The sequence below is a fragment of the Bactrocera latifrons genome, unplaced genomic scaffold (genome assembly GCF_001853355.1).
Source record: "Bactrocera latifrons isolate USDA-ARS-PBARC rearing strain unplaced genomic scaffold, ASM185335v1 scaffold_77, whole genome shotgun sequence".
Lineage (NCBI taxonomy): Eukaryota > Metazoa > Arthropoda > Insecta > Diptera > Tephritidae > Bactrocera > Bactrocera latifrons.
In genome coordinates, this window is record NW_017537456.1 from 956,537 (window position 1) to 983,869 (window position 27,333).

General features: G+C 37.9%; 2 protein-coding genes across 8 annotated transcripts in view; one reads left to right on the forward strand and one right to left on the reverse strand.

Annotated features, from left to right (window-relative positions):
• Positions 1 to 27,333, forward strand: part of LOC108976500 (28S ribosomal protein S9, mitochondrial) — a 41,166-nt gene that overhangs the window by 1,883 nt on the left and 11,950 nt on the right. The window lies entirely within an intron of this gene.
• On the reverse strand, positions 3,089 to 25,500 carry LOC108976497 (transient receptor potential channel pyrexia). 7 transcript variants are annotated; one of them, XM_018945626.1, is made up of 3 exons: positions 25,294 to 25,500; positions 12,578 to 12,865; positions 3,089 to 6,315 (listed from the first exon to the last, which is right to left on the reverse strand). In XM_018945626.1, the coding sequence occupies exons 2-3, from the start codon at positions 12,688 to 12,690 to the stop codon at positions 3,483 to 3,485; spliced, it is 2,946 nt and encodes a 981-aa protein (XP_018801171.1). In that variant the 5' UTR covers positions 12,691 to 12,865; positions 25,294 to 25,500; the 3' UTR covers positions 3,089 to 3,482. The 7 variants fall into 7 exon arrangements, with proteins under 7 accessions (XP_018801171.1, XP_018801169.1, XP_018801170.1 ...); XM_018945624.1 differs by having other exon boundaries at positions 25,100 to 25,500; XM_018945625.1 differs by lacking the exon at positions 25,294 to 25,500 and adding an exon at positions 14,846 to 14,958.

Consider the following 27,333-nt stretch of genomic DNA (forward strand, 5'->3'; position numbering starts at 1 on the left):
GTTATTCACCATTAAGATCCAGAAAATAGGAGTCAACACCACGCGCACTGCCCCAATTCGYCCCCAATTCGTTCTGTCGCAGAAAATCCTACATATGAACAGAGACTAATGACCACGTCAGGCCTCACATTATTGAATGCTTTCTCAAAGTCGATGAAATGTTCCCACCGCGTAGTACTTCCTTAAAAGGGCTTCCTCCACGCATAACAAAACGGCGTGCGAAACAGTGTCCACCGACCTACCTTTGCTGTAGGCATGTTGAGTCTCTAGTAGCATAACACCTTTACAGATCGCTGATATGATGCCATCAGGTCCAGATGACCTGAATCTTTCACACAATACGCTCCATAGAATCTTATATGTGAGGTTGCRAAGGCTTATCTCACGGTAGTTGACGTAGATTATGGATCCCCCTTTTTGTGGATTCGAAAGATCAAATTTTAATTCCAATCGTCGGGCATGCTTTTGTCCGACCATATTCTACAAAGAAGTTGATGCATGCTCCTTATCAGTTCTTCGTCCCCATCTCCTAATGTTACTCTTTCATTGCCACTCAACAGCCTGGAGAAGTGTTCTCTCCATAATTTTAGCATGCTATGGGCATTAGTCACTAGATCACCTCTGGAGGTTCTACACGAGTATGCGCTAGTCTTAAAACCTTCTGTTAGTTGGCGCATCTTTTCTTAAAACTTTCGAGCATTACCCCTGTCGCGTTTCGGCCTCTTTCTTTTCTGTCTGCAAATGCGTCTCACTTCCCTCTTTAACTCTCAGTATCTACCCACCCCGCACGTATTGTGGTCGATTGTAACTTTGCAAGGTAGGCTACGGCACAACACTCTTCATTGCACCAGGTGTTCCTTTTTTCTTTTTCCAAAAACCAGTGGTTTCGTTTGCAGCTTGAAATGCCGTCCCACATTTCCCTTATACCGAGTTGCTGACGAGTGCTCGCAGAGAGTAAAATCGTTCGAGTCAACTGAAGACGTGTCTTCCGTCCGATGAATTTTCTTACACTGGAATCTCAACACATTTGGGGTTGTTTCATCATGGAGGCTGAATTTACCGACCGTTGTGCCACAGATACCTTCTTTGCCACCCTGGCGTTAAAGTCGCCAAGCACGATTTTGATATCGTAAGTGCGCTCCAAGCGCATATAGAAGACATCTTTGCCCACAACGTCCTTCTCTTCCGCTTTGATGCGGATTGTGACTAGACGTTCATACACACAAGGACCTCACCTTAATCCTTGTTGTCAGTTCTTGAATGGCGGTGATGTCCGTCTTTATTTTTACAGGTAATAAACTAGTTGGGCAGTGACACCTTCCCAATAAATGGCGTATTCCATTAAATCGTAATCCCTAACACGTGGCGGGTCCCAAACACTGCACACAACCCTGGCGAGGGACTGTTCACCTTCTCACTTYAKCTCGCCTTCAAACGGATATTTTTTGGCTGACCACTTCCAAATAATTCAGAGAACTTTCCGCACTTGCGTGAACTTCTACAGTYAGTCCATCCGTTGAGTGCAATTTTCGTTGACTCGTTCTAGCATTTCGACCGGTAAATGGCGAATGACGCACATTTTTCACGATGTTTTGTTTGCWGTTGTTTTAACGAATGCCTAATCCCTGTATGGATAGTGAAAATTAGCTAAGTTGTCGTCGACGTCATCCAACGGAAAGCTTAAGAAAGTGCTGTTTCGATGAGGTCGGACCAAAGGGAGAGCGGTGTCAGATAAGTTGGGTTGGTGGGCATACAAAAAGGTCTGTCATGCGGAGACTCATTGCATGCAGAATATRTACTGGATATGTCGGGGTCTATTCTGGATAAGTATGAGTTTAAGAGCTGCGCAAGGGTCACTCTCGTTTCTCGCCGCAACTCGGAACTCTTCGAAGTAGGTGAAGGTGTTGATGGCTCCRCTGTAAATAGCGGTCAGTGAATGTCTGAAATTTRTTGCATCYGAAACCGGGTCGGCGTATTGTCTGATGTCGTCATCGTAGTTGGAGAATAACCTCTTGATGTTCCTACGAGGCGGTTCCGCTCCATGCAGGTGACTGCAAGGATCATTTCTGGGAAAACACCCCAGCAGCAACGTCTGCGTTTCACTGTATCCAAGCGACCATATTGGTACGGCATAGTTTAGAACCGGCCGTCCGATTGCCTTGTAAGTTGCCAATAACTTTCTTTGTCCTTTCCTCATGTGCTGCCTGCTAGCGACTTGACGATTTTGTTATGGCTCTGTACTTTGGCGATAATCGCGGTCGTATGAAAAGCGAAGGAGTGTCAAAAGTCACTCCTAGGATTATTGGCAGTCGGAATYTTGATGCCATCGACTGCAATATTAAGTTCAAGTCTGCACTCATTCGTCCAGTTTGTAAAAATGGTCACTGTGGATTTAGTTGGGGAGAGTGTTAAGTTCCGCGTAGAGAGAAAGCGAGAAAGGTCGGAGAGATAGGACGTTTACCTTTGAACAYATGCCATCGATTCCATATCTCGAAGTCAATGTCGTGTTATCATTAATGTACCAGGTAATAGAAACTCCCAGTGGTGGCTATATAGAAGTTAAATAGTAGCGTGGAGAGGACACCACCCTGCGGAACACCTTCTTTAATTCTTCTCAGTTTTGTGTCTTCTCCTCGAAATTCTGAAAATGATTGACGACCGCTCAAGTAGTTCATGGTCCACCACTGCAGTTGTAGATTTTTCGATGTCCTGCAGTAGCGTTGTGTGACTGACTGTGTCAAAGGCTTTTAAAAAGTCCAGCGCTAAGACCATCGTTCGCTCACAGSGTRGTTTTTGGTTAAGGCTAAAATATATCGCGTCTTTCCTCGGGTCCGTAGAGGCAAGKCCATTAAATTGAATTTCAACTCGGTCCTCATGTATCTTCGGATTAGACAAAGCCTGTCTGTCTGTCAAGTCTGGCTATTATCCATTCTCCCCAGCATCCTTGAAACGGTCCAAATAAGCACAGTTAAATAAAATAACATTTCAAGAACTTAAAATTCGTTTATTGGAATCCTAAACATCACTATGTTGTTCTTTTATATTATATTTAGTGGATTATACTAAGTAAATTAAAATATTTAAAAAGTAAAGAAGGAAAACAGATTTCAAATGTTTTATTCAATACTGCTTTGGTTTTTCATCTACGTATTCTTTATTAGAGTTCTACAAAATAAAATTTGCCAAATACCTTTTTACATTTTTKTTTTGCCGATTGCTTCCGAAACAAAGTTTTAAATACCATAATATACACAGTACATAAATGTGAAATGTAAATAAGTAAAAATATTATAAATACTCGTATGTTATTATATTTATGAATATTAACAATGCTAACTACTTTATATTGCCATGCTTAGATTATCTAATTGTATGTATAGATGATATAACTTAATGCTGATTTCCGTTCGCGCTCGTCCACTATACTAACTAAACAATGTGGCATTTTATTTGAAACTCGCTTATGCTGCCAATTATCTCAATTATTTCCTTAAATTATTCTTCTGCTGATTTGAAATCACAATCAATAGCTTATCGATCACTTTGCTCGCCTGCTGTTGTTGCGTGATGAGCGCTTGCTTCAGTTCCTGAATTTCCTGCGTGAGGAATTCAATGCGTTCCGCATTTTCGTCGATTTTCGTCGTTAGCGTGTTAAAATGTGCCGTTTCCAAGTCATCCATTGAATAGTTTTGCGTCTGATTATCATTATATTTGTTTTTGTATTGCAAATAAGTCGCAGCGGTACCTTTCGCCGAAATCGTATGTCCGAAATGTTTACGCATTTTTCCCACTTCGTACGCCTTCATGAGTATTTCGCGTGGTAAACGCTTTTCGCTGGGATTCAGCGGCTTTACGCACAACACGACGCGGTAGGCCTGCGGTGAGACAAGTGCCGTATAGTGTAATAGATTGCGTAGCCAAGGCGGTAGATAGCCGTTAAAGAGTGCGGACTCTATGTACGATATGAGTTTAGTTTGGCGCACTAGTTTCGAGAGCCCTGCGGTCTTCTTTAAACCTTGTATGTCATGCACGGCTATGCCGACCAATAAGTTCATCAGTATGATTGTTACGAAGAGTAGAAAGAGCACAAATGTGATTTGGGCGCTCACTTCCAATAAGAAGGGCGGRTCCTTGCCGTCGGGATCGTTGATCAACAATGATAGATCTTGTTCGCCGATCATCATTACCAGTACGGTGATGAARCCCATAAAGGGGTTGGCGAATGACGACGATGAGGGAAAGATTACACAAAAACTAATCGTGAAACCGATCAGCATGCATGAGTAAGCCATGAAAAGTTTCGCGAATTCACCTTGTACACGTGTGTACATCGCCACATAGACATCGAAGACTGGCAATTGACCAATCATCAACATGAGATTTGTCCAACCCAATAGCACCGCAAATGCGCCTATGTGGTTTTGAAAGGTATATGTCTTGTTCGTGTATATGTAGGAGATGATGAAGACACTAGTTATGACGAACCATTCCATGATATTTTCCACCTGCGTCACATAGTGTTTGAACGTTGAATAACCCGTTATACCATAGAGCTTGCGAAATATCTCAACGATTGTGATAGCGACCAATACCCACCATTGCATTTCCATRACGAAGGGATTATTGCGCAGCATATCGCCGAGTATGGACTGCTTTTGGCAGAGCTCTTTAGCCTGTATGGTCGTGTTGTCGTCCTTGCTGCCGTTATAGCARTTGTGTGCGAGCGCTGTTAGTACGTAGAGTGTGAGAAAGAGCACAAAGGTGAAACAGAAGATAAGCCGACCAATATAGTATTTACGTATTTTACCCCATTTTATGTACAAAAACGAGGAGCATAATGGATGCTCGAGTATTTCCTTTTGCCCTTCGTCCACAAATGTGTTCAGATAGCTGATCTCACGTGGATGACAGTGCTGCAATAACTGTCGAAAGTCGAGTTCCAACTCTACCTCGCGATTGACTGGGTCCTGTGAGTGGTGCAACGTAATGGCGGCATCSAGTTTTTGGCGTATCATCGCCACCGAAGCGGGTGTCTTACGCGTGATGACATTCAAGGCCGAAGTGCCCTTTTTCGATTTCGTTGTCACATCCGCGCCGTGAAAGATCAGCATTTCTACGGATTGCGCCAAGCCGTCGAGCGCGGCTAAATGTAAGGCGGTAAAACCATAAATATCCTTATGATTCACATTGGCACCCCATTGTATTAGTAACTCGAGTATATCAAAGGCATTCTCCGATTTGCCTATTGCCGCGTGTAACGGCGTACGATGATCGAAGTCTTCGGCGTTGGGATCGGCATTACCGTTACGCAACAGCGATTCCACACATTCCAGACTAGAGGTGCGCGCCGCTAAATGCAAAGCTGTGAAGCCGCGATGATTCTTCAATTTCGCATCAGCACCCTTTGCCAGCAACAGATCGACGCATTCAACATTGCCTTCATCGGCTGCYAAATGCAACGCTGTCGACTCCTTCTCCCGTATACATATCCGCACATTGGCATCAGCACCAGGTGCACTCAGTAGCGCCTCCAAGCACTGTGCGTTGCCCAAATCTGCCGCCAGGTGTATSGCATTGGTGCCATTCGGTTTCAAAGAATTCACGTCTGCGCCTTCCACAATGAACAGTTTCACGCATTCCAGTGCATTGGCGCGCACAGCACAGTGCAGTAGACTTTCCTCACAGTTCGGTTTATTGGTGTCGATGGTGATGAGTGCACCATTGTTGATTAGAAACTTTGCCGCTTCGGCGGAATTGCCGAAAGCTGCGCAATGCAGCGGCGTATAACATTTTGGTTGTAGATTCACATTCATAGACTGGCCGACTAGGAAACTTAAGGTCGATAGGCAGCCGCTAAAGGCGCCCAAATGCAAAGCCGAAATGCCATTTTGATCACAGAAATTCAATTCAGCGCCTATGTCTAGGAAACTTTGTAGTAAGTCCCAGCGTTTCAAGAACGCTGCCCACAAGTAACTGAGATTCTTTTCGATTTTCGATGCTGATTCGAAATGTGCTTTGGTGTTATCTTTAATCACGTTGCCCTGTTCGATATCCTCTAGGAAACGCACCCGTCCTGCGGCGCTCTTCATCTGATCGATGAGACTGATGCGCAGCGTGTCGTTGCATATTTGTACGCTTAGCTCGCTGGTGGGCTCCTCGAAGCTATCATACATGCTGGGTGCGCTTTCGGCTGGCGGCGAGGGTCCGCACTCCATGTACTCGAATTCACCGGGTGTCGGATATTGGGCCTCTATCATGGCGTCTGCATTATTGTTGCGCCATCGTACCATTAAATTTGGCGGTATCGATTTGAATCTGTGGGAGTAGTGATAAAGTTGTGGAAATTAAGAAAAAATATATTACACATATGTTTATTAAGTATATAGTATATATGTACATATGTAAAAAGAAGCGAAGCATACACTAAGCATGGGAAAGGATTTTTCATATTTAAAATATTTTTCATAATATGTATGTATGTATATYTGTGGCTTGGTAATATTTCGGTCGAACATGAAAATTAAATGTTTATATGTATTTGCGCTCCTAATTAATTACGCTATCAGTGATTTTAAAAGATTTGCTCTACTTTATTTTTAAATCCTTATTTTCATTTTAAGTTGCAAAAATCATAAAAGATGAAACAAAATGAAATATTTATTTATAATGTCAGTTTTGTCTTGAAAATGAAGGATTCATTGAAGTAAGCAGAGAGAAATGTCGAAAACATCTGTTATATCTAGATAAGAGAAGATAAATATACGAGGATTTCATCGCGACCTTAGGTCTMYTGTGCCCTCTCCTAAGTCACGATGTTAKCCCTATTTGGAAACATGGATCTCAAAAGGCCTTTATCCTGCGTCTACRGACTGGTATGCAGTCAATTAGGAGGAGRTGTTCTAAAGTTTGAGGCTCCCTGYCGCAGAATCGGCAATTTRCACAAGAAGCTAKSCACATGTTMTATAAGTRCTTCTTGAGCTTAAAGTGGCCAGTGTAGAATGCGATAACTGTCSTGAATTTGTCGCTAAGTTGGTTGATTACATATTTAAACCTGCTGAGGTTGTAAGCCCTAATTAACAACTTGGCATGGCGCATACCTTGGAGTTGCTGCCAATACCTCTCTTAGCCTACGCCTTCTTCCTTACGGAGCAGTTCCTCTACGGTATGAGGACCCACCGTGATGAAGGAATCAGGTCCTATTATATTAGCGAATGCTTCAAAGCGGGCGAGCTCATCAGCCAGTTCATTCTCGGCTATACTTTTGTAACCGGRYACACAGGTAAGCTGCACTTGGTTWCATTCTGATAGACAATGCAGTCGTTTTCTACACTCCTGCACCASTGGCGATTTTATCTCATAGGCATATAWTGCTTTAAGTGCCGCTTGACTGTCGCTAAGTATAGTTATACGTACGTTGCGWTAGTTGCGCTGAGGTTWWYYYYWMSSMMCSRMYYMWWRSMAARRMYTYYKSYTGAAAARTGCTCGGAKAACTTCCSTTAGGTATGGAGAATTTGGTGCGTGGTCCTGCGACTCCTGCACTAATTTCCTCCGGCCATTACACCATTAGTGATTTAGTCGCTTTAAAATTATCAGATCCACATATTGTTTCCACTGCAGATTGGAATCCAGCGTGAGACCAATATATTAGGTTGTCAAAAAATTTTGTGGTATTTTCGCTAGTTGGCGCTGAGAGCGCGTAGTTCTAGTTTTATTCGTCGCATCGGGTCATGCTATACCTTTTTGGAAAGCATTTCCACCGCACAACGATGGTTTCAACGTTTTCTTTCTGGTGTAGAGGTGGTCGAAGATGAGCCACGCTCCGGGAGGCCTGTCGTCGAAAATTGCGATAAAACCGCTGAATTGGTCGAAACCGCAATACCGCAATAATACCGCAAGACTTTTTTGACAAACATATATTTGACCATAATAGTCATCTCTATCTCTATTCACCCAAGGGTTAAGTTCGTGGGCCCGGGTAGGGTCCTACGTCTTCGTATAATTTTCCTTTGACAATGACTTATTAAAGATTTAGCAATAATCTGCCATAATGGAACKATCTCATCAACCTTGATACTTTCCTTTCATCACTTTTAGATCTTAGTGGACCGAACCCTCTCTGTTTCTCACTATTATTTCATAAAWTACCTAAAAATTTATCCAGATGATGCGACATCTTTCCTATTATGGTTCTAAAGTTTGTTAGCAAAACAATGTCCTTCCCAGTGAAACGCTTTGAGAATATGCTATCTCATTCCTAAATTGATCACGTATTAAATCCCTGAGTTCATTTTGGAAAAATATAATATATATATTTGTTGGAGATGTTTCACACTTTCTTTGTAGTGATTTTTGGGAATTTAGCGGCATCATTGCATCTGAGGGCCTGCGAACTACGTCTGGGAGAATAACGCTGCACATTTAGTAGACGCAAGTTTTGACATCTCCAGGTGTAGTTTTTATTGAATCTTCAAATTTTCAGTAAAGGGCTTAAAAGTGGTGATCACGTRATGGTTGTATACGCAAATGTACACTCTTTTTCATACATATACATATATTTTTGATATTATATTAGATTGTCAAAAAAGTCTTGCGGTATTTTCGCTAGCTGGCGCTGAGAGCGCGTAGTTCTAGCTTTATTCATCGCATCGGGTCATGCTATACCTTTTTGGAAAGCTCATTTCACGCGGCGCTAACACGTGATTGATTGTCGTTTYTTTGAAGTCGTTCGTGAGTTATAGCGTCGCAAACATGGAGCAAAATAAAGAGAAAATACGGCATATTTTACAGTACTACTACGATAAAGGCAAAAATGAATCTCAAGCCGCCAATAAAATTTGTGCAGTTTATGGACCCGATACAGTTTCCATTTCCACCGCACAACGATGATTTCAACGTTTTCGTTCTGGTGTAGAGGTGGTCGAAGATGTGCCACGCTCCGGAAGACCTGTCGTCGAAAATTGCGATAAAATCGCTGAATTGGTCGAAAGAGACCGGCATAGYAGCAGCCGTARCATCGGTCAAGAGCTGGGCATGAGTCATCAAACCGTTATAAAATAAAAAAATTAAAAATACCGAAAVACTTTTTTCASAACCTATTATTTATTTCGCTTCGAACTCATTTTTCYCCTTTCGGCTTTGGGTCGCGCTTTCAAAAATATMACACTGGTTGGTCCTATACCGGGGTTTTTATAGCTGTTACTTTTTAGGGATTGAATTATTAGGGGTTTCCCTGTGTAGACAAAACTTTGTTTCTAAATGTTTTCGTTGCTAAGAGCGAATTTTAAATCAGATTTGAATATTTAATATTCCAAAATAATAAGCAGACAAATTTTTCTGCTCCAATGATTACGATGTCAGAAATTTGTATTCTTAATTTTTTAATAGTAATTCATTTCGAAAGATATAAAACTGATAAACATATGTTTGTAGGTCATTTCATATTTTGGGTAACTCATAGGCCTTCTAATGCATTAAATCTATTATTTGCCGAGCAACATCACTATGCGCGAGTATTAAAGAAGCCATACAAAGCTGGTTTGGAGGCTAAATTGTGCCAAAGATACGCGAGTTATAAATAAAACAAACAAAACAAATAGAAAACGAATGAAAGACATTGGTTTTTTGCGCGGCCGATAAACGCTAATATAATAACATTTATTGTGTATTATGGTGAAAGATACAAGAATTTGGTTAAGTGCTTAAACATATCTTTTATTGTACAATAAATGGCAACGCTTAATTTCGGCTTTCKCATTTGCGCCGACTCTAAACAGCTTTTAAATGATATTCCAAGAAACTTGCACATTTTTTGCGAATATTTAACAAAACAAGAACGTCACACAATCGCCTTGGCTTGACTCAAGTTTGCGATTTACACTTTCACATAAGGTCAGATTTCTCAAAAATTTTCAAAACTTTTAGCAAACTTTAAACTTCAARAAACTTGCACCAAATTAATAACACTAAAAACTTCCTCGACAATTTCGTTCAACTTAAAGAAGTACATATTTAATTTAATTTTTTTTATTTTATTAAAAGCTATTTTTTATTAGTTTTTAATTACTTTTCTCATTGGCGCAAATGTGGAACTTCATTCTTTAATTAGCTTAATAATACCTTCGCCACACTGAGCACATATATACATACATATTGGTAGTTTTTCGCGTATAATGCTTGTTGGCGCAGAAGTCACAACAACACAATGCAAAAGTTAATTCCTGTTTACTTGAAGGTTAATAATAACTTATATAGAAAATATGTTTATATTTATAATTCACTTTTTTGTGGTCGAAYTGCTCTTCATGCGACCATAAATCATAGATAAAGCTATTTGCTATGAGAGATACCCACTAAACATAGCTGTTGTCTATAAGCTGCAACCAAAACTTCAAAAAACTTTTTTTAATTTCAAATTTTGTTGAAGCGGTCACTCAACTAGCACAATAAATAGATTTGTCATATTTTGTTTCATTTTGAATAAACTAATTACAATTTTTGTTTCTTAAAAATTCATAATCACAAAAATTAATTACAATTTTTGTTTCTTAAAAATTCATAATCCCAAAAATTAACTGGAATTTGATTTGCTTAATTATTCATAATCACAAGCAAAACCAGCATAATCGCCTTGCACATAAATAATATTCACTTAACTTCCAACACCAAAACACTAAAGCAGAGAAAACATAAAATAGCAAAATTTCAAGCGCGTACATCTTTATCAGTTCATTATCCGATTAACGCTTTCTAGTATTCAGACATAATCTTGCTCGTCAGCCACTAAAACAGCGCAAAATCGAGTGACGTTTACAAATTTTCAAAATTCCATTCACATTCGGTTCAAAGTCCTGTTATCTCGTATTAGCACGTTAACTATAAATTAATTGTGTTTTAGCACTTGTTGTTTGTATTAATTTCATTCATATAACGGTATTTGCCTGAAATGAGCAACTATATAATAAGATTTTAAAGAAAACTCTACACTTTACGTAGCCAGATCCACGCATGCCGCCAGTTTGTGCTTAAATTTTCAAATCGCATCGCAGCTYGAGTCAAATTTTCCACAGCCAAACTTTTACATCGATGTGTCAAGTTGCGCGCGTGTTAAGTGAGCGAGCCCACAAAAGCGTGGGTGTGTGGGAGTGATCACTTCCTTTCAAGCGCGCACTCGTAAACCGGCGAACGCGTTGAGCCGAATGCCACTGCAAAGCGCGGAATTCACGAGAAGCTACGAAAACAACTGCCTTTTATCGTTACACCTCAATCGTACTTTCAATCAAGCTAGACAGACACATGAATGCACAGCTCATCAACGCCAATGTGAAATCGGATTGAACATATTTATCACAAAATATTTCATATGTTTGCTTCTCGTGTTCATTACAAATTTCTTTTGTGATTTTTATTTGCAATTTATTTTTGGCTAAAGTGTYGTGTATTAAAATATTGCGCGTTACCGGCWTCAGCGCCACTCACTCACCGACTAACTGCCAAGTCCAGGTTGTACAAACAAACTGAAACCGATCGTAGCCGTCGCTATCGTGTTATGGTAGTGCGCATGAGTGTTGCGACACTCTCGACATTGCTAGTATGAGATTTTGTTTTCAKTTGGCTCGGCTTAATGGCTGGGCTGCGTGAGTGAGCTGAGTGGCGCTGGCGGGCGGTGGAGTGTTCGAAAGCGGTTGAGCGATCGATTGAAAGGTTTCTGCTCGTGGCTGTTAACTAGTTGGGCTGGCTACGCCAAGTAAGCGTACTCTGCGGCAGCATGGCTTGGCTTGGCTGATTGGCGCTAAATTCAAACGCCGCGACTTGTGACGCCGCAAAGCGCGTGTTGCCATAGGCCAAAAATAGCATATCAGCAGCGTCGCTTTTGAGTTTAAAACTAAATAGTTGAGTTAATGTTAAATGACGTTTTTGTTTTGATTCATTCTAAGAATTCTAAAATAGCGGATGTCAATTGCTGCTTTTTACTTGTGCGTGCTGTGCAAGTTTGGWGTAAAAGTTATTTCATTTTCATTAGTAAAAATAATAGAAAGTTGTTTTAAATAACTCTTTGCTAAACGTTTCGAAAAGTGTGTTTTTTTTTATTTTTTTTTTTTTGTACTTTATTATCGCTTTTTGTTTGATTTGCCTTGGCAAGTTGCCTTTGGCCATTGATCGCGACAGTTTTGCAATTTTTTCGATGCGATTTTTTAGCAGTTTTCTTGATTGATGACTTAATGCCTGAATTTTTATATAAGCATACTTTAAATTATTTCTCGCATTTTTTATTTTCTTTTTCGTTTTATTATCGCGAATTGCCACAAAAACTCTTGTGTAAAAATTAATGATAATTGATGCTGTACGGTGTGTTCGTGTGCTGTWCCCTCTGACGAGCAAGTTAATTGTTCAAATAAACATATAAAAAGCACATTCATTAGTTTACTGCTATTTTCAGTACATTTACATACATTATAATACACGATGATAATCGTAAGAACATACAGCAGCTGTCATTAARATGTGAACGTTTTCAAATAAAGATAATTTATATAAAATTTGGGAAAAGTCTGTATTATTTGCTTACCCACGTACTCACCTGGCATTATTACCTGCCAATGGTTGTTCCAGCTCGCTCTTTGTCACCACGCTGATAGAGCGTGCCATACGTCGCGGCTTCGCAGTGCCCTCCTTATAACCGAGATTCTCCATATTTACTTAGTTCACTTTTTATATATTTCTCTACAGTATATTTCAGTATTATTCTTTATGGTATTGATTTTTCCGCTTTGTTGAAATTCATTCAGTTATTATTTTAGTTTTTAAATTCAACACATTTTTGTTGGCTTGTTGTTGTGCTATTAACATTGGCTCCTTTATTTCATAGCTGAAAGTACAAAAAGATTATAAAATTACTTGTGGTCTATTTTTGTCTCATTTGCACACAAAAATTCCCAAGTTTTAGTTGTAAATTTGAAAAAAATTATTAAATTTATGAAATTAATACCCCGGAAGTTGGTCTGAGTTTTGACCGAAAAAASCAAGTCAAACCAGGTCAAAAATAAAGGTTATGTTGGCAGTTTTCTTCAGTTATCGAGGTGTGATGCACTCCAAATTCCTTCCGACCGGCCAAACTATCAACAAGGAATACTATTTGAGTGTTATGCGTTGTTTGCATCTGCACTCGTAGCCACGCAAACGCTGCCACTATACTTTCTTCAATTTTTGTGGAACTTTTTCGTTCATTCAGACGACGTATACAAGGAGCGTTCCAAAGTAAACAGGACTTTTTGAATCTAGCGCCCCCTGGGGGAGTCATCTATATTTCGACTGGTGCGTTAGAATTCATGACATTTCATCGATTGGAAGTGAAGTTGTTGCGWTTTAAGTGTCAGTATGTTTGCGTTGTCGGTGCAAAATTGAGCTTCGAACAAAAAGCCAACATTAAATTTTGTTTTAAAATAGTATAAACCTTTACCGAAACGTTTCAATTCATGAAAAAATGGCGATTTATGGCGATGATTGCCTATCCCGTAGCAGTGCACGAGTGGTTACAATGTTTTCAAAGCGGTCGTGAGGACATAAATGACGTTCAACATGTGGGCCAATCAAAATCCGTGATCACCAGAAATTCCATCGAAACTGTGYGTGAATTTATCAAAAATCAGCCGAAAATCATGAAAATGGAATTGAACAGCTCCAAAACCTCGATTTATCGCATTTCAGAATCTCAACATTCGAAGGACAGCTTGTGACCGATTATTKGACCAAAAATCATATTTGAGCCATTAACCACTTCCCGTATTCACCTGATATGGCATCGTTTGACTTCTTCCCTTTCGAAAAAATGCATTTTCCCATGAAAGGAAAGCGGYATGCAGACGTAGAGGCTTGCGCCGGCTTATTGGCGGCCATACCGGCCAACGAGCTAAAACACTGGTTTGACATGCTCTTGGACCTTGCAAAAAGATGTATTGAATCAGAAGGAGACTATTTTGAATAAAATAAATTGATCATTTGTTCTGTTTTTTTTTTAAGTCCTGTTTACTTTGGAATACACCTTGTATATTTTTAAGATAATAATAATTTCTTTGATGTTCTCTATCTCAGATTTCGAAARAGTATAAATATTTGTATTTCTCAACCTTTTCAATATAGTAATGAGTGTGTTAATAGCAATTAAGGCAATAATTGCATCAATATTACTACATAATTTAAAAGTAAATATTCTTAAAACCAATTTTGCTGAAACTTGCGCGAAAACCCGAGTGTGCTTGCCTATAACAAAAGGTTACTCATACGTCGTGTAGAACCCATGCTCATTTGTTGAATTAGTTCAGTACGCCGAATTTTTACTTTTATTAACATTTTTGTTAAAAAACTGCATTCCATAATCATGCGAAATTTTAGTTTTGATTTATAATTAAACAAAAAACAGTTTTACCTGTACCCTGTACCTGTCCCTGTACCCAGTACCCTGGTCACACTATCCAACAGTCTACTTATACGATTTTTAATAGCAATTTTGTTTTAAATACTTCTTTTTATTGTAACATATTTTAATTGTACACAGCTCGGTATTGATTACGTTTGAGCCAGAAATAAGCCAACGGCCGTTTACTTTTATGTGCGATTACGCATCTAAACACTTGTGAAACGCGCGCAAAAGAATTTGCACCAATAAATGGTATCAATTTACATCTAAATATATATATATGTATATACATGTGTATTGTATATTCAAGATAGTTGCTTATGAGTTCGTGGTATTTTTCGTTATTTTTACAACGCACATTGCTGAAGGCTTGATTTCACACTTGCTTTYTCTAGAAATGAAATATGCAAAAGTTTTTGAAACAGCTCTCACCATTCACTATGAGACCATGTAAGCCATATAATGTTCGCAGAAACTTAAGTAACAACCTTCAACTGTAAACTGAGCAAACTAATAATATATTTTGAGTTTATATGAATTAGAAATTATTAAAAAGTTATTTCACTTATCTTGTTAGGGCGAAGAAAGTTACRTCACTTATTATCAGACATCTAGCGCTGAAAAAACATTAGTACAGCAACGGTGGAATTCCAAAACTTGCACATCCGACATTTGATCAAAATTTTGTTTATCAACAAAACAATTGTAAATATGAACAGTAGCTATGCACATACATACATATATTATATACTGTATGTATCTGCACAGTAATGACCACTCAGGAAAATCCAGCACACTTTATTTTAAAATTTTAATTTGAAAAATTTTTATTCTTGCAAAAATTATGAAATTTTTGAAAATAATATTTTAAACTCAGTCATTGCGACGCCWTTTCCGGTGAYSCTCGGARAAAAKACCCGTMYGCGTTGTCAGGATAACTCCTTATCTACAGGATCATTTAAAGTAAAAAATTGATAGAAACCTTAACTTAAAAAATTATATTTCAAAGATCTGTATAAAATTAAATGAAGATCGGTTGAATAGTTCTCGAGATTTTTTTAACTTGAAATTTAGGACAATATTCTAGAGGTGTTATAAACTAAACGAGATCCCTCGACAATTCACTTCAGTTGTTACTTACGAAAAAGTGAATGTGCGCATAAAAGCCTTACTGATCATTCATATCTATCCGAACTTCCTAACGCTAAATAAGCTAAAGTACAATGAGAGAAATACATAATAAAAAATCGACCAAAAATAGAAAATCTTATTTTTTTTCTTTTAAAATTTGTAGGATAAAAAAGTGAACTTTACCAACTTAAGGTAGACCAGAAGATGCGGATAGAATTTAGTATAGAGTGCAAATTCAATCCTCTATTTTTTTCATTTTGCTCCATATGGTATTCAAGTGTATGATGTTCATGTCTCGGTATGTCTCAGTATGTGATCAGTGACTGTTTTTTAGCGGGGCTGTACTGTACATGAACACCTGTAGACTTTATGCAACAATCAACGATTTACTCATTTTTAATACMTTGTCTACATATCGCCATTGGTATGCATATCCAATAATCACACCTATCTTCACTGCCACACAGGAACATGTATACATATGTATGTACCGTTGTCAGTTTTGTGTTAGCTCACTTGTGCTTTGGCCAGTACTCTCACTGTGTCGCAGCATTAATGTGTGCCTTATTTATCACCACCGCACCGTCGGCTTTGCATGTTTACCCAGCACACGGGTACATATTTGCGCATCTGCCACTCAAATGAAATCAGAATTGTTGCTACTGTGACTACATAATGTTATTTTTTTGTTGTTCAACAACATGTCTTGTGTCTCTTTCTCTATGTAAATATATATGTAAGTAAGTACGAGCACATGAGTACATACGCGTATTTATATGTGCATAACCATGTTGATAAGCTGGTCAGAATTTTATTTTGACTAAGTTACAACACCAACAGTGTACCAACACAACACTTTTTTAAATCCCTAACGCAGTTTTTGAACTTTATTGTTAGCGCTACAAGGGGATTTGCTGTAAGGTACATGAGCAAGTMTACACTAGGYCATATACAATAGTATGTGTAGAATKTACTAAGATCTGTGTCAGAACATATTTATTCAAAAGCTCATGTTTCACAACTTCTGATGAGCTCCTATGCTCCTGAATCACTACTAAATGCGCAGAGTCTCTAGCTTTGACCAAGTACTGGTAGATATGGTTTTCTAAGTCAGAGAAGTCCAAGGTCGCTTCTAGCTCTTCTTAAATATCTACGCTTTTATTGCGCTTTCTATTGCTGTTGCTCTAAAAAAGTGAGTGTTAGAGAGATGGCAAGAGAGCTCGACATCTCTCGCGAGACCGTTCGAATGATTTTGGTAGATATTTTGGGTATAAAATGCGTTCTTGTTCGACTCGACCCGATAAAGCTAGTTTTTTTCAAAAATAGTATCGTAAACAGGTCGCTTTGAACATGTTTAATCGTGTGAATTCAGATTTCACATTCATGGAGAACATTATAACTGCCGCTGTGACATGGGTTTATGAGTTTGACATGCAAAGAAGTCAGCAATCATCGAGCGTAGGGAAAGACACGAGCTGAAACCAAAAAACCCACGACAAAGCTGCTCAAAAATCAAGGTGCTGGTAATTTTTTGCGATATTCGCGATTTAGTGCATCATGTGTGTGAAGGAGTTCTATTTAGCCGGATTAAGGCGGCCGGCCGGAATCGTAGAAGAACAATTCATGGATTTCWCACGATGATAATGCATCATCGCATCGAGACACGGTTGTGACCGAATTTAAAACCAAAAACGCAATGAGTACCATCGAAAACCTACCGTTTTCAGCAGATTTGGATCCTTGTGTTTGTTTTTTTTTTTTGTTGTTTCCCCAGGTTTCGTGGAACCCGTTTTCAGTCGATCGAAGATTGAAAAACAAAATTCGCTGAAGAGCTGAAGATCATACCAAAAAGTGCTTATGAAATGTGTTTCGAAGACTGGAAAAATCGTTACCATAAATATTGATGAATAATTAAATATTTTGCGTTGTACTTCCAATTTCTGGATACTTTTCTGTCACAATGTGTGTATATATTTTCTGTTCAGAAAACATAAAAAAAAAATTTAAAAAATAGTTTTCGAACTTACATTCCCGATTAAAGTGTTCAAAAGCAAATTTTAATCTCTCTGATTTATGGCCGTTTTGAGGTTATGGTCTAATATTTGCAAGTTTATACACACACTCAATGGARGTGAGGTCATTAATATGCAAATTTAATAAAAACTTCTTTATACATTATACATATATGAATTTTTGAATMAGTGTTAAAATATGTCCATTGTTCCTTTAGTTCAAAATCACTCAAATTGACATAATAATTAATCAAATTAGTATTGACGCAGCTCGTCTGTCTGACAGGTTCAATTTGTTGTGTTGCGTTTTTAGATTTAATGAATTAATTTTTTGGGTGAAAAGATATTTACGTAGATATTTTTTTTAGCCGAAACTGACGTTTTGTTTAAATTTCTTAATAAAAATGCATCCAATGTAAGCAAGTTTCTTATTGCATTAGTAGAAACTTATTATTTACTCAGTTTTCCTTTACAAGTTAAAAATATTAAAAACTCGTAAAAAAGTGAGAGAAGTTTTTGGGTAGAGTTAAGGATCGTATGTATTCTGAGTGACATCGGACAAGCACCAAAAAACCTCAAAAGTTCTCTAACTTTTTAATTGTCTTCAAAGAAACTTTTGACCCAAAATTGATAAAAAAAATTAGCAACCTTTTTTACAACTTGAAATTTTTCATATCCTTCGCTTAAATTTAAAATCCCAATCAAAATTGATCGTATTCAAATCCGACTTTGTCCAGTATTACGTCGATTGCTTTCATTCACGACCAGACCGCTTGAATGTTTACGAGTTGCACATATAAAGTGGTAGCTATTTATTTGTAAAAAGCAACTCAATCTATCTTCCTATATTATTGTCAAATTTATCGCGATTTTCGCAAACAACTACAATGCGCTTCTAAATTCAATATATGTATATTTATATAGGTATATACAGATGTATATACAACGATGATATCAAAGCACAATGCGTAGTTCGGTAACGAGTGAGTGAGTCTACAATATGTAAAAACCCTGGAGCCATTACCGTTACCAGCGTTTATACTAGGTACATACTTTATTATTCATTTATTTATGTTTTCTATTTGTATGTACATATTAACATATTTATGTGTGTAGCTTCAGCAAAATTAGAAATGTTCTATTTTTTTTGCAAATGTTTCGCTGAAAGGTATACGTTTATATTATATAAAAAGTARAAAAGTAAATTAAATCACCACAAAAATCGCTGCCGACCGGAGTTCATACACTCATAACAAATCTATGTACTTGTTAAATACACGAACGCGTCAACCATTCCACTTGATCCATGATCGTGATCTTTCTCGTCTCAGCGCACGCTCAAACACAATTGTCACATCAATCTCAATCTAAAAGAGTTCTTTCTTTGCACAATTCAGCTGAACRGACGTGAGTTTTATGAGCACAACAATGATGGGAATTCTTGAAATTACAAAAGGCGTWGCGTTTATTAAAAAAAAGCGCTATCGTAGAATGCAACCCTCCACGCCGTGTGTGAGGATCATCGTCGGTCAGTCAGGTCAATGCTAGGTTAGTGTGTTTGTTGCCCATACTTGACGTTATTTGCCATAACTTGCTTAGAAAAGTATAAGGTCTTATATATATAATATAACTACTATATATGMATGTATGTCCTTTGAGATGAAGAGCTTAATCAAGAAGTTACAATATTTTATAAGAGTGATTTTGATATTATTTGCCGCAACAACTGCGCCGTTAGTTCTGCTTTCTCCAGACTGAATAGGGAAGTGAACGAGGGCAAGACGAAATATCTCTTGTCATCAAACAAACAATTGTCGCACTCGCGATTTGGCTTCCACAACATCTGATAAGCCGGCGTTACAAGTTTTCGAAAGAAAGGTTCTGCGGAAGATTTATCGTCCTTTGCGCATTGGCAACGGCGAATACCGCAGTCGATGGAACCATGAGCTGTATGAGTTATATGACATTATTGACATAATTCCGCAAATTAAGAGACAGCGGTTCCGTTGGCTAGGTCATGTTGTCCGTATGGACGAAAACACTTCAGCTCTGAACGTATTTGAAGTAGTACCTGCTGGGGGAAACAGCGGATGAGGGAGACCTTCACTCCGTTGGAAATACCAGTTGGAGAAGAACCTGGCTACACTTCGTATTTCGAATTGGCGCCGCATAGCAATAAGGAGAAACGACTGGCGCGCTGTTGTTAACTCTGCTATAACCGTGTATCGGTGTCCACGCCAGTAAAGAAAAATAAGTTACATATACTTATATATTCAGAAGAATGGTGACATGACAAGAACGTGGTAAGCCTGGCAGGCTGGCTTACATTTCTACAAGTAGCTTGAATTACACATTTTTCTGAAGAAGTCTTTCGGCAGGCAATTATTGCCTCAATTAAGCATGTGAATGAAGCAAGCTTTGCCCCACTCTGGTCCGCAAAATTTCTATCCTCTCTTATAGAACTTGCCGGCTAGCGCCGCCGGAAGTGTCGGCATTTTCTATTTATGTACACACTTAATAATAACAGAACGGGAAATTGTTGTTGTTGTGACTTGCTGACTTTGACATTCAGTGCAGTTTCGACCCTTAGACCCTGTGTCGTACTCGCAGATAGGTCTACCTATTTATGCGTAATATAGACATAGACATATACTATATAAGTATATTTCTAGATATTRTATATAAATATATACATTATCTGCATGTTTCTATATCCAATGTACATTACACATATACGTATGTATATATATATATATGTATATGTATGTATATACTTGATGCCGACAAAGCAATTTCTTTTTTATCTTTTTCTTTCCTGCTTGTTTACCCATTTGCGTCAAGCCACCATTTTGTTGTTGTATGCACCTTAGTCTTTGTTATTCTATTGTAGTTGTTATTGCTTTTGTGCCTGTTGCTTCTATTCAATTATAATTTAAATCAATTGTAGCTTCTTTGATACGAAAAATGTGCGGCTTCTCTTTCTTCGTCTTCTTCCAACGACGGCTCGACAACCTTAATGCGTTGATCACTTTAACGCCGCTTTTCGCTTCTACGGCTTAACGACATGCTCACTGAGTTTACATTCTACAGTAGTAACTCTACGCTCTTCACATGTCTAATTCTATTAATAATAACGTTTGGACTGGTGGTGCCCTTGAACCTGAGGCGCATAACCTACAATACCTACTAGTGCATCTAAATCTAGGTGTGGACAGCGACATTTTCATCCTGATACGGTTAGTGTCCTCCTTTTATTTTTCAATGTTCACGATTAGTAAACATCATCCCAATCGACCTAACTGTACTCACATCGTCTTCGCCTAGCCTCAGAAATAAGAAATGCCTCTCTACAATTACACGCTATTCTTAATCTGCGCGCTGCACAAATTAAAGGATAATGCAATTGCATACATTTCTATTTCCATTGCATTGCATTTGTTGTCTTGATTGCATGTTGTTCAGAGTGTTTATTGTAATTGCACAATAGACGAGATTTATTAGGTTAAAATCACTTTGAATTGCTTGTATTCTATTTGATGTGGCATTCTTGAAATGGGTCAAAATGTTGTTTTCATTTAAGCTGAATATGAATAAAGTATTCACCATCAAGTGGTGGGCTATGGACTTATTCAATGACAAGGTATTTAACGCTGAATGCAACACCAGTGTAGGTGTTGGAATCGAAACGGTGTGGTAACAGAAAATTRTAGGTGACCAATGCAGCTGATCTGATCTGCGCTTTTGTGAAGCAATGAAATAAAATATGTGTTTGAATGTAGAAATCGGCAATTGACAGTATAGTCTATATTAATATTTATGTATATTATGACGGATCCTGATCTATACTATCTGGTTGAAAATGAACACGAAATTTTTTATTATTATTTATTATTTAATATTATTTATTTTTATTAATTATAAGAATATTTTTCTTGCTACAAGTGTGAAGAAAAGCTGTTATTTGATTAATGCATATTTAGGAACGTTTTAACTCTGGAAAGCTCTGTATGTTCTCATGACGCTTTGATGTTAAGAACTTTGACATTTTATTTTAATAAGATGTTTGTTACGCCTGCGGAAGAGTTTTTGAAAATTTCAGTATTTTTTCAAATACTGTTAATAAGGCTTGCAAATATTTGCTTAAGAAATGCGGTGAATTCAACTAAATAATCGACTTTATTTAATACCGCCAAGTTTTAATCGTTATTAATATGACTCTTCTACTAAATATGTGCCCATCGAGTTTTTTCTTTAGAAAATAATAAGTTGTTATTGCGGTGCCTTCAATCAGCTGGTTCTCGCTAGCAAATTCTCGATGAAAACAATGTTAAAGCAGTTATTCTTTCTCCTACTCAAAAGCCACATTGCGCTTTCGTTTTCAATTGCTTTTCAAGTTGTTTACTTATGTGATTTCAATACTGAGTAAACGTGGTATTGAACACAATTTTTGGTTAACGGACTCGCAGATTGTACTGCATTGATAACTTAGCCTTTTATTGACAGACCATGTGTGAGCCGTGTCAAGCTGTKAAGAAAATAAAATGCCGTTCGCAAGCAACGCAGACCGACGTATGAAAAGACTTCGGCCATTTTACGTGGAGGTATTAAATTGAAAGTGTACAAAATACAGCTTGTGAAAGAACTGAAGCCACTCGATCTTCCCAAGCGGCATCACTTCGCTCCACGAGCTTTTCAAAAGTTCTAAGAAGATCCGACGAGCAAAATTGACGCATTTGCGTTGAAGAGTAACCTGAAGAAATTCATGAGCTGCCATTTCATCCAGAATCAACAAAGGTTTGATAGAATCTGTGTCCCAGTGGAATAATCGGTTCATATTTCTTCAAAAATGATGACGGTTTGAACAAAACCGTCAATGGCGACCATTATCACGCCATGTTAACCGACTAAGCATTTGATGCCTGAAATTGAAGCTCTTGATCTCGGCGACATTTAGTTTCAGTAAGACGACACCAATTTCTACACTTCGCATCAATCAATGGTTTATTGTCWATTGGCCACCAAGATCGTGGGAGATCACAACGTCAGATTTTTTCCTATAAGGCTATGTAAAGATTTAGCCTTGCAGCAAAACATCACGCTTGTCATTCGCTAAGTACCAGTCGAAATGCTCTAACGAGATATCGCAAATTGGATGGACTAACGGACTGTGCCCAAAAAATAAGGTGGCATTTGAATTAAAACTGTGAGCGTCGAAGGATTTGGAGAATTATTTTTTTTTAGTGTTTGAGATACGTGTCGTTTTGTGGGCTGCTAAAAGTGAGTTTTTCGTTTTTTGCGATTTCGAAATTTCCTGTGCAAAGAATTTGCATTAAATTTTGTTTACGGAATCAATTTTCTGCTGCGGATACGTTGAGGATGGTGCAGAAAGCCTTTGGTGATGAGGCTATGTCTAAAAAAAATGTTTACAAGTGGTATAGTGAGTTTCAAGCCGGCCGTGAACGTGTCGAAGACGAAGAGCGTCGAGGGCGACCATCAACCTCAACCGACGAAGCTCACGTTCAACAAATCAAAGATTTGGTGCTGAAAAACCGTCGATTAACAATCAGACACCTTGCTGATGAAGTTGGCATATCGAAAGGCTCAGCCAATACCATTTTGAAGGATGTTTTGGGCCTCAAGCGCGTCAAATCTCGACTGGTACCGAAAACATTGAATTTTTTGGAAAAAAGGCGCCGCGTTGAAGTGTGCGAAACGATGCTTTCCGACCACCAGGGTGTCATGAAACGCATTATAACTGGCGATGAGACTTGGATCAATGCTTACGACCCCCAAACAACCGATCAATCGAGCGAATATCGTGCCAAAARAGAGCCGAGACCAAAAAAATCGCGCCAAAGTCGCTCAAAAATCAAGGTCATGTTGACTGTTTTCTTTGATTATCGTGGTGTTGTGCATTATGAATTCYTTCCAACCGGTCAAACAGTCAACAAGGAATATTATTTGAACGTTATGCGTCGTTTGCKTAACGCTATCCGCCTAAAAARGCCGGAATGTTTTCAGCTAAGTTCAACTCAGTTATTTATTGTAATTTTTATTGACATGAGTAAATATTTGCTTAGGTTTACTTCTAGCTATGCATGCTTTAACCTTTCATTGTAAATAATTAAGATTTCTWGCTTTTTCCTGTCTCAACAATTCTTTGTACAACTGCCGGAGGGGATAAGTAAATAGTWAAATGTGTTTTGAGTGGAATTATTTTTGACTAGAATTCTCTATGGAGTGTGAATTCATGTGAGGCGATGTACATATATATGTAATAAAATAATTGATTTTATGTGGTTGTTKTGGTATATGCTGGTTCAGATTGTATTGTAAACAGCGTGTGTTTTTGTTGCTACACGTTGATATATTGTTTGTTTATTTTGTTACACGAGAATGTTGAACGTTTGCAAGTCGTCTATCGTTGAATTCGAAGTATTTTTTACTACTTCGATAATAATTATTATTTCGTTTTYTAAAATTGCGCACTAAAAATTATTTAATTTTACAGTTATTACCAATTTATAGTACAAGGATTTGAAGTAATTTTGCTATCATCGCTATAGTGTAATTTCATTCGTTAATTTTCGTATTATTACTATTCTCTAATTCTACGAAAGCAATTCATATTTTCAGGTGCTAATTTGAAAATCAGTTTGTTTTGGTTTGCATACTGTCTAAAACCAAATAAGTGTAGGCTTTTAAAGTCGCATGGGCCAAATAGAACTAAACTGGATGGAGTCAGGTGCAGTAGTTCACACAAGTGAGGAAAGTTCTCTSARCGCCATACACTTKGGAGTGGTYAGAAAYGATTCTTTTAGATATGGCTCAAGTAGTTCACGACATTCGGCATTAGACCCAGTATCCGCTGGGTAACCTAAGAACATCCGCTTGCAGGCAAGYTAAAGTGTGAAGGCAWAACATCGCTTCCCCAATGTTGTGCGYTGGGTTTGGGACCCGCCACTTAAAAAAAAAACCCACAGAAACACAACAGCCTCGCATAAGATATCCCTAATTTTGAAAACTAACTAACTATGCGAGTAATATGGAATAAGGCAAAAAATTTCATTCGAAATATAGTTCGCATTACCCTTAAAAAGCCACCTCATGCAATAAAGATGCGAAAAAGTTCCTGACGTTGATCTAAATTGTATCGTTAAATTTCTTTTCAAAGCCTTACCATAACACACATTAAAAGCATTGAGTAGAATAGCATAAAGCGTCATTTATARTTCTGAGTGGAATTACTTTGATACAGTTCAGTATGAAAATATTTTTTTTTAAATCTAATATTTAAATGTATGCGTTATATTTAATAAATGATGTCCTTTCTAGTTGAAAATTATCGATGGAATTATCGTTTATTATTATTTAAAGTGAATTTTGATAGAATATTTTCGTTAATTTTTTATTGCTCCAATTATTTTGTTTCTGCGTCATTGAAATTWTTCTTACATTTTAGTATTATTTATTTACTGCTTACTATTATTTTACATAGTCAGTTTCGTATTCATAAAAATTCATAACTTATAAAAGCACGTACGATACTTTGTTTTCTCTTCATGTAACTCTCACGGATCACAAGCAACACATTATTTTTAGTCTTGTCAAGGTTTTTTTTTATTAGATTAGCGTTTGTTCTACATCATTTTGACGCTGTTTACAGTTTGCACACTGTTATCGCTATGAAACATATTTTTTCAGTTTATTCCAAATTATACGGATAAATATATTTACTTTCAATAAAAAATATTTAATATCATTCGAAGGATATTTAGTTTCTGGTTTGGTACTTGTTCTCGTCTGTTGTTCGCGCCACGACTTGTCACTTTGAACAGTGATCTGCTGTTATGGCATGATTATCTGCAAGTCTGTAATCAAGTTGATATGTATGGTGGTGATCCTCGTCGTCGTCGTAGAACTCGTGTATACATCTCGTTTAAGTTAGCTAAATAACTGCAAACACGAGCACGCACTGCAAACCTCCCCATCACCACTCAGCACATTTTTCTTCGCATCCCCATATACAAATATTAGTGCATATTCTACATATTTTATCTGGTTGAAAGTGTCAGCAATGACTTATCATCCTCGGCGTCTCCGCCATTACCATCGCTTTGTGTGCTGAGTCTCAGTTACGTTGCGCTGTTAGTGACGGCACTCAAGCATTGTGGTATGTATGTACAAGTAAGTAGGTCTTTTAAATAATTATACTTACACATAGCCAAATGCCGGCTATCTTTTGCTGAATTATAGAATAAGCTTCAACTGCTTCGACTTCGGTTGCCTTCAAGCTCAACTTTAATTAAAAGACCGAAAGCAAATCGTTAAGAAAACGAAAACATTGTGTGCACTAATGTTGCAGAAAGAAGTTTTTAAATTAAACGTTTTGTTTTTTTTTTTGAAGTAGCAATTCTGTTAAATATGAAGAAAGGAACCCGAAATATTTCGAATTAAGGAGACTAACAATTATTAGGAGTAAGGATATTTTGTATGTGCRTAATTCTTCACCAATTCGAGCAAACAACGCAATATTTTTCCCGCTCTTTTGCCATTTCTCTTCAGCAAGTGTTGCCGTTTCATCATGGAAAGATATACAATCCAACAACRAGTAAAAMTTATTAAAATTTAWTACCGAAATTCGGAGTCAGAACGAATAAATTAGTCCAAGAGCGCTACGTCCAATTTTTGGTCGTCATAATCGTCCTGTCAGATCAACAATTGACTCCGCAGGCACAGTGTAAAATGCCAGTGAGAGACAGAAGTGCCCGTAGAGTCGAGAATATTACTGCCGTTGACGAATCATTTGAGTTAGACCCGAATCAGTCTCTCACAAATCATTCTCAAGCGTTGGGCATCCCTATGACGTCGTTGTAGCGAATTTTGCGAAAAGATCTTGGCCTATATCCTTACCAGATAAAACTGATCCAAGAACTGAAGCCGCTTGATCATAATCGTCTTATATTCGTAAATTGGGCTGAGCAACAACTTGAAAATTATCCGGATTTTYATCGAAAAATCATCTGCTGCGATGAGGCTAATTTCTGTGTGAATGGCTTTGTCAATAAGCAAAATATGCRGTATTGSTTAGGCAACAAACCACGCATACTCCATGAGTCAGCGTTGCATCCCCAAAGAATTACAGTTTGTGTGGTTTATAGACCGACGGCGTYAKTGGKCCGTACTTYYTCCGYGATGATCAAGRCCGGCACGTTACTGTGAATGGAAATCGCTACCGCTCAATRATAACCGAATATTTTGGTYCGAATGGGATGATATGGACTTGGACAATATGTGATTCCAACAGGACGGCGCCACAAGTCACAGAGCGAATGTCACGATATATTTATTGAAAACCAAGTTTGGTGAACGTGCTATCTCACGTTCCAGAAAATTGGACGTCTTGGTCGTGCGATATGACGCCGTTAGACCGATTCTATGAAGTCTATGATCTATACCAACAAACCAGCGACGATCGATGAACTTCGTACAAATATCGAACGTGAAATTATAGCAGTATCGGCCGATTTATGCTTGAAAGCCGTCGAAAATTGAGTTCAGCGTCTGGACTTCTACAAGCGTGCCCGTGGTGGCCATGCAAGAGACATCGAGTTTCATACATACATATTCACCAATTCGGGTATCGTGCAAAACATGGCACTGTAAAACAAATAAATAGACTTACTAATGAGATTAGAAAGGCATTCGTGTACAGAGAGTATTGTTCGGCAATATTTCTTAATGTAGCTCAGGCATATGATAAGGTGTAACATGTAG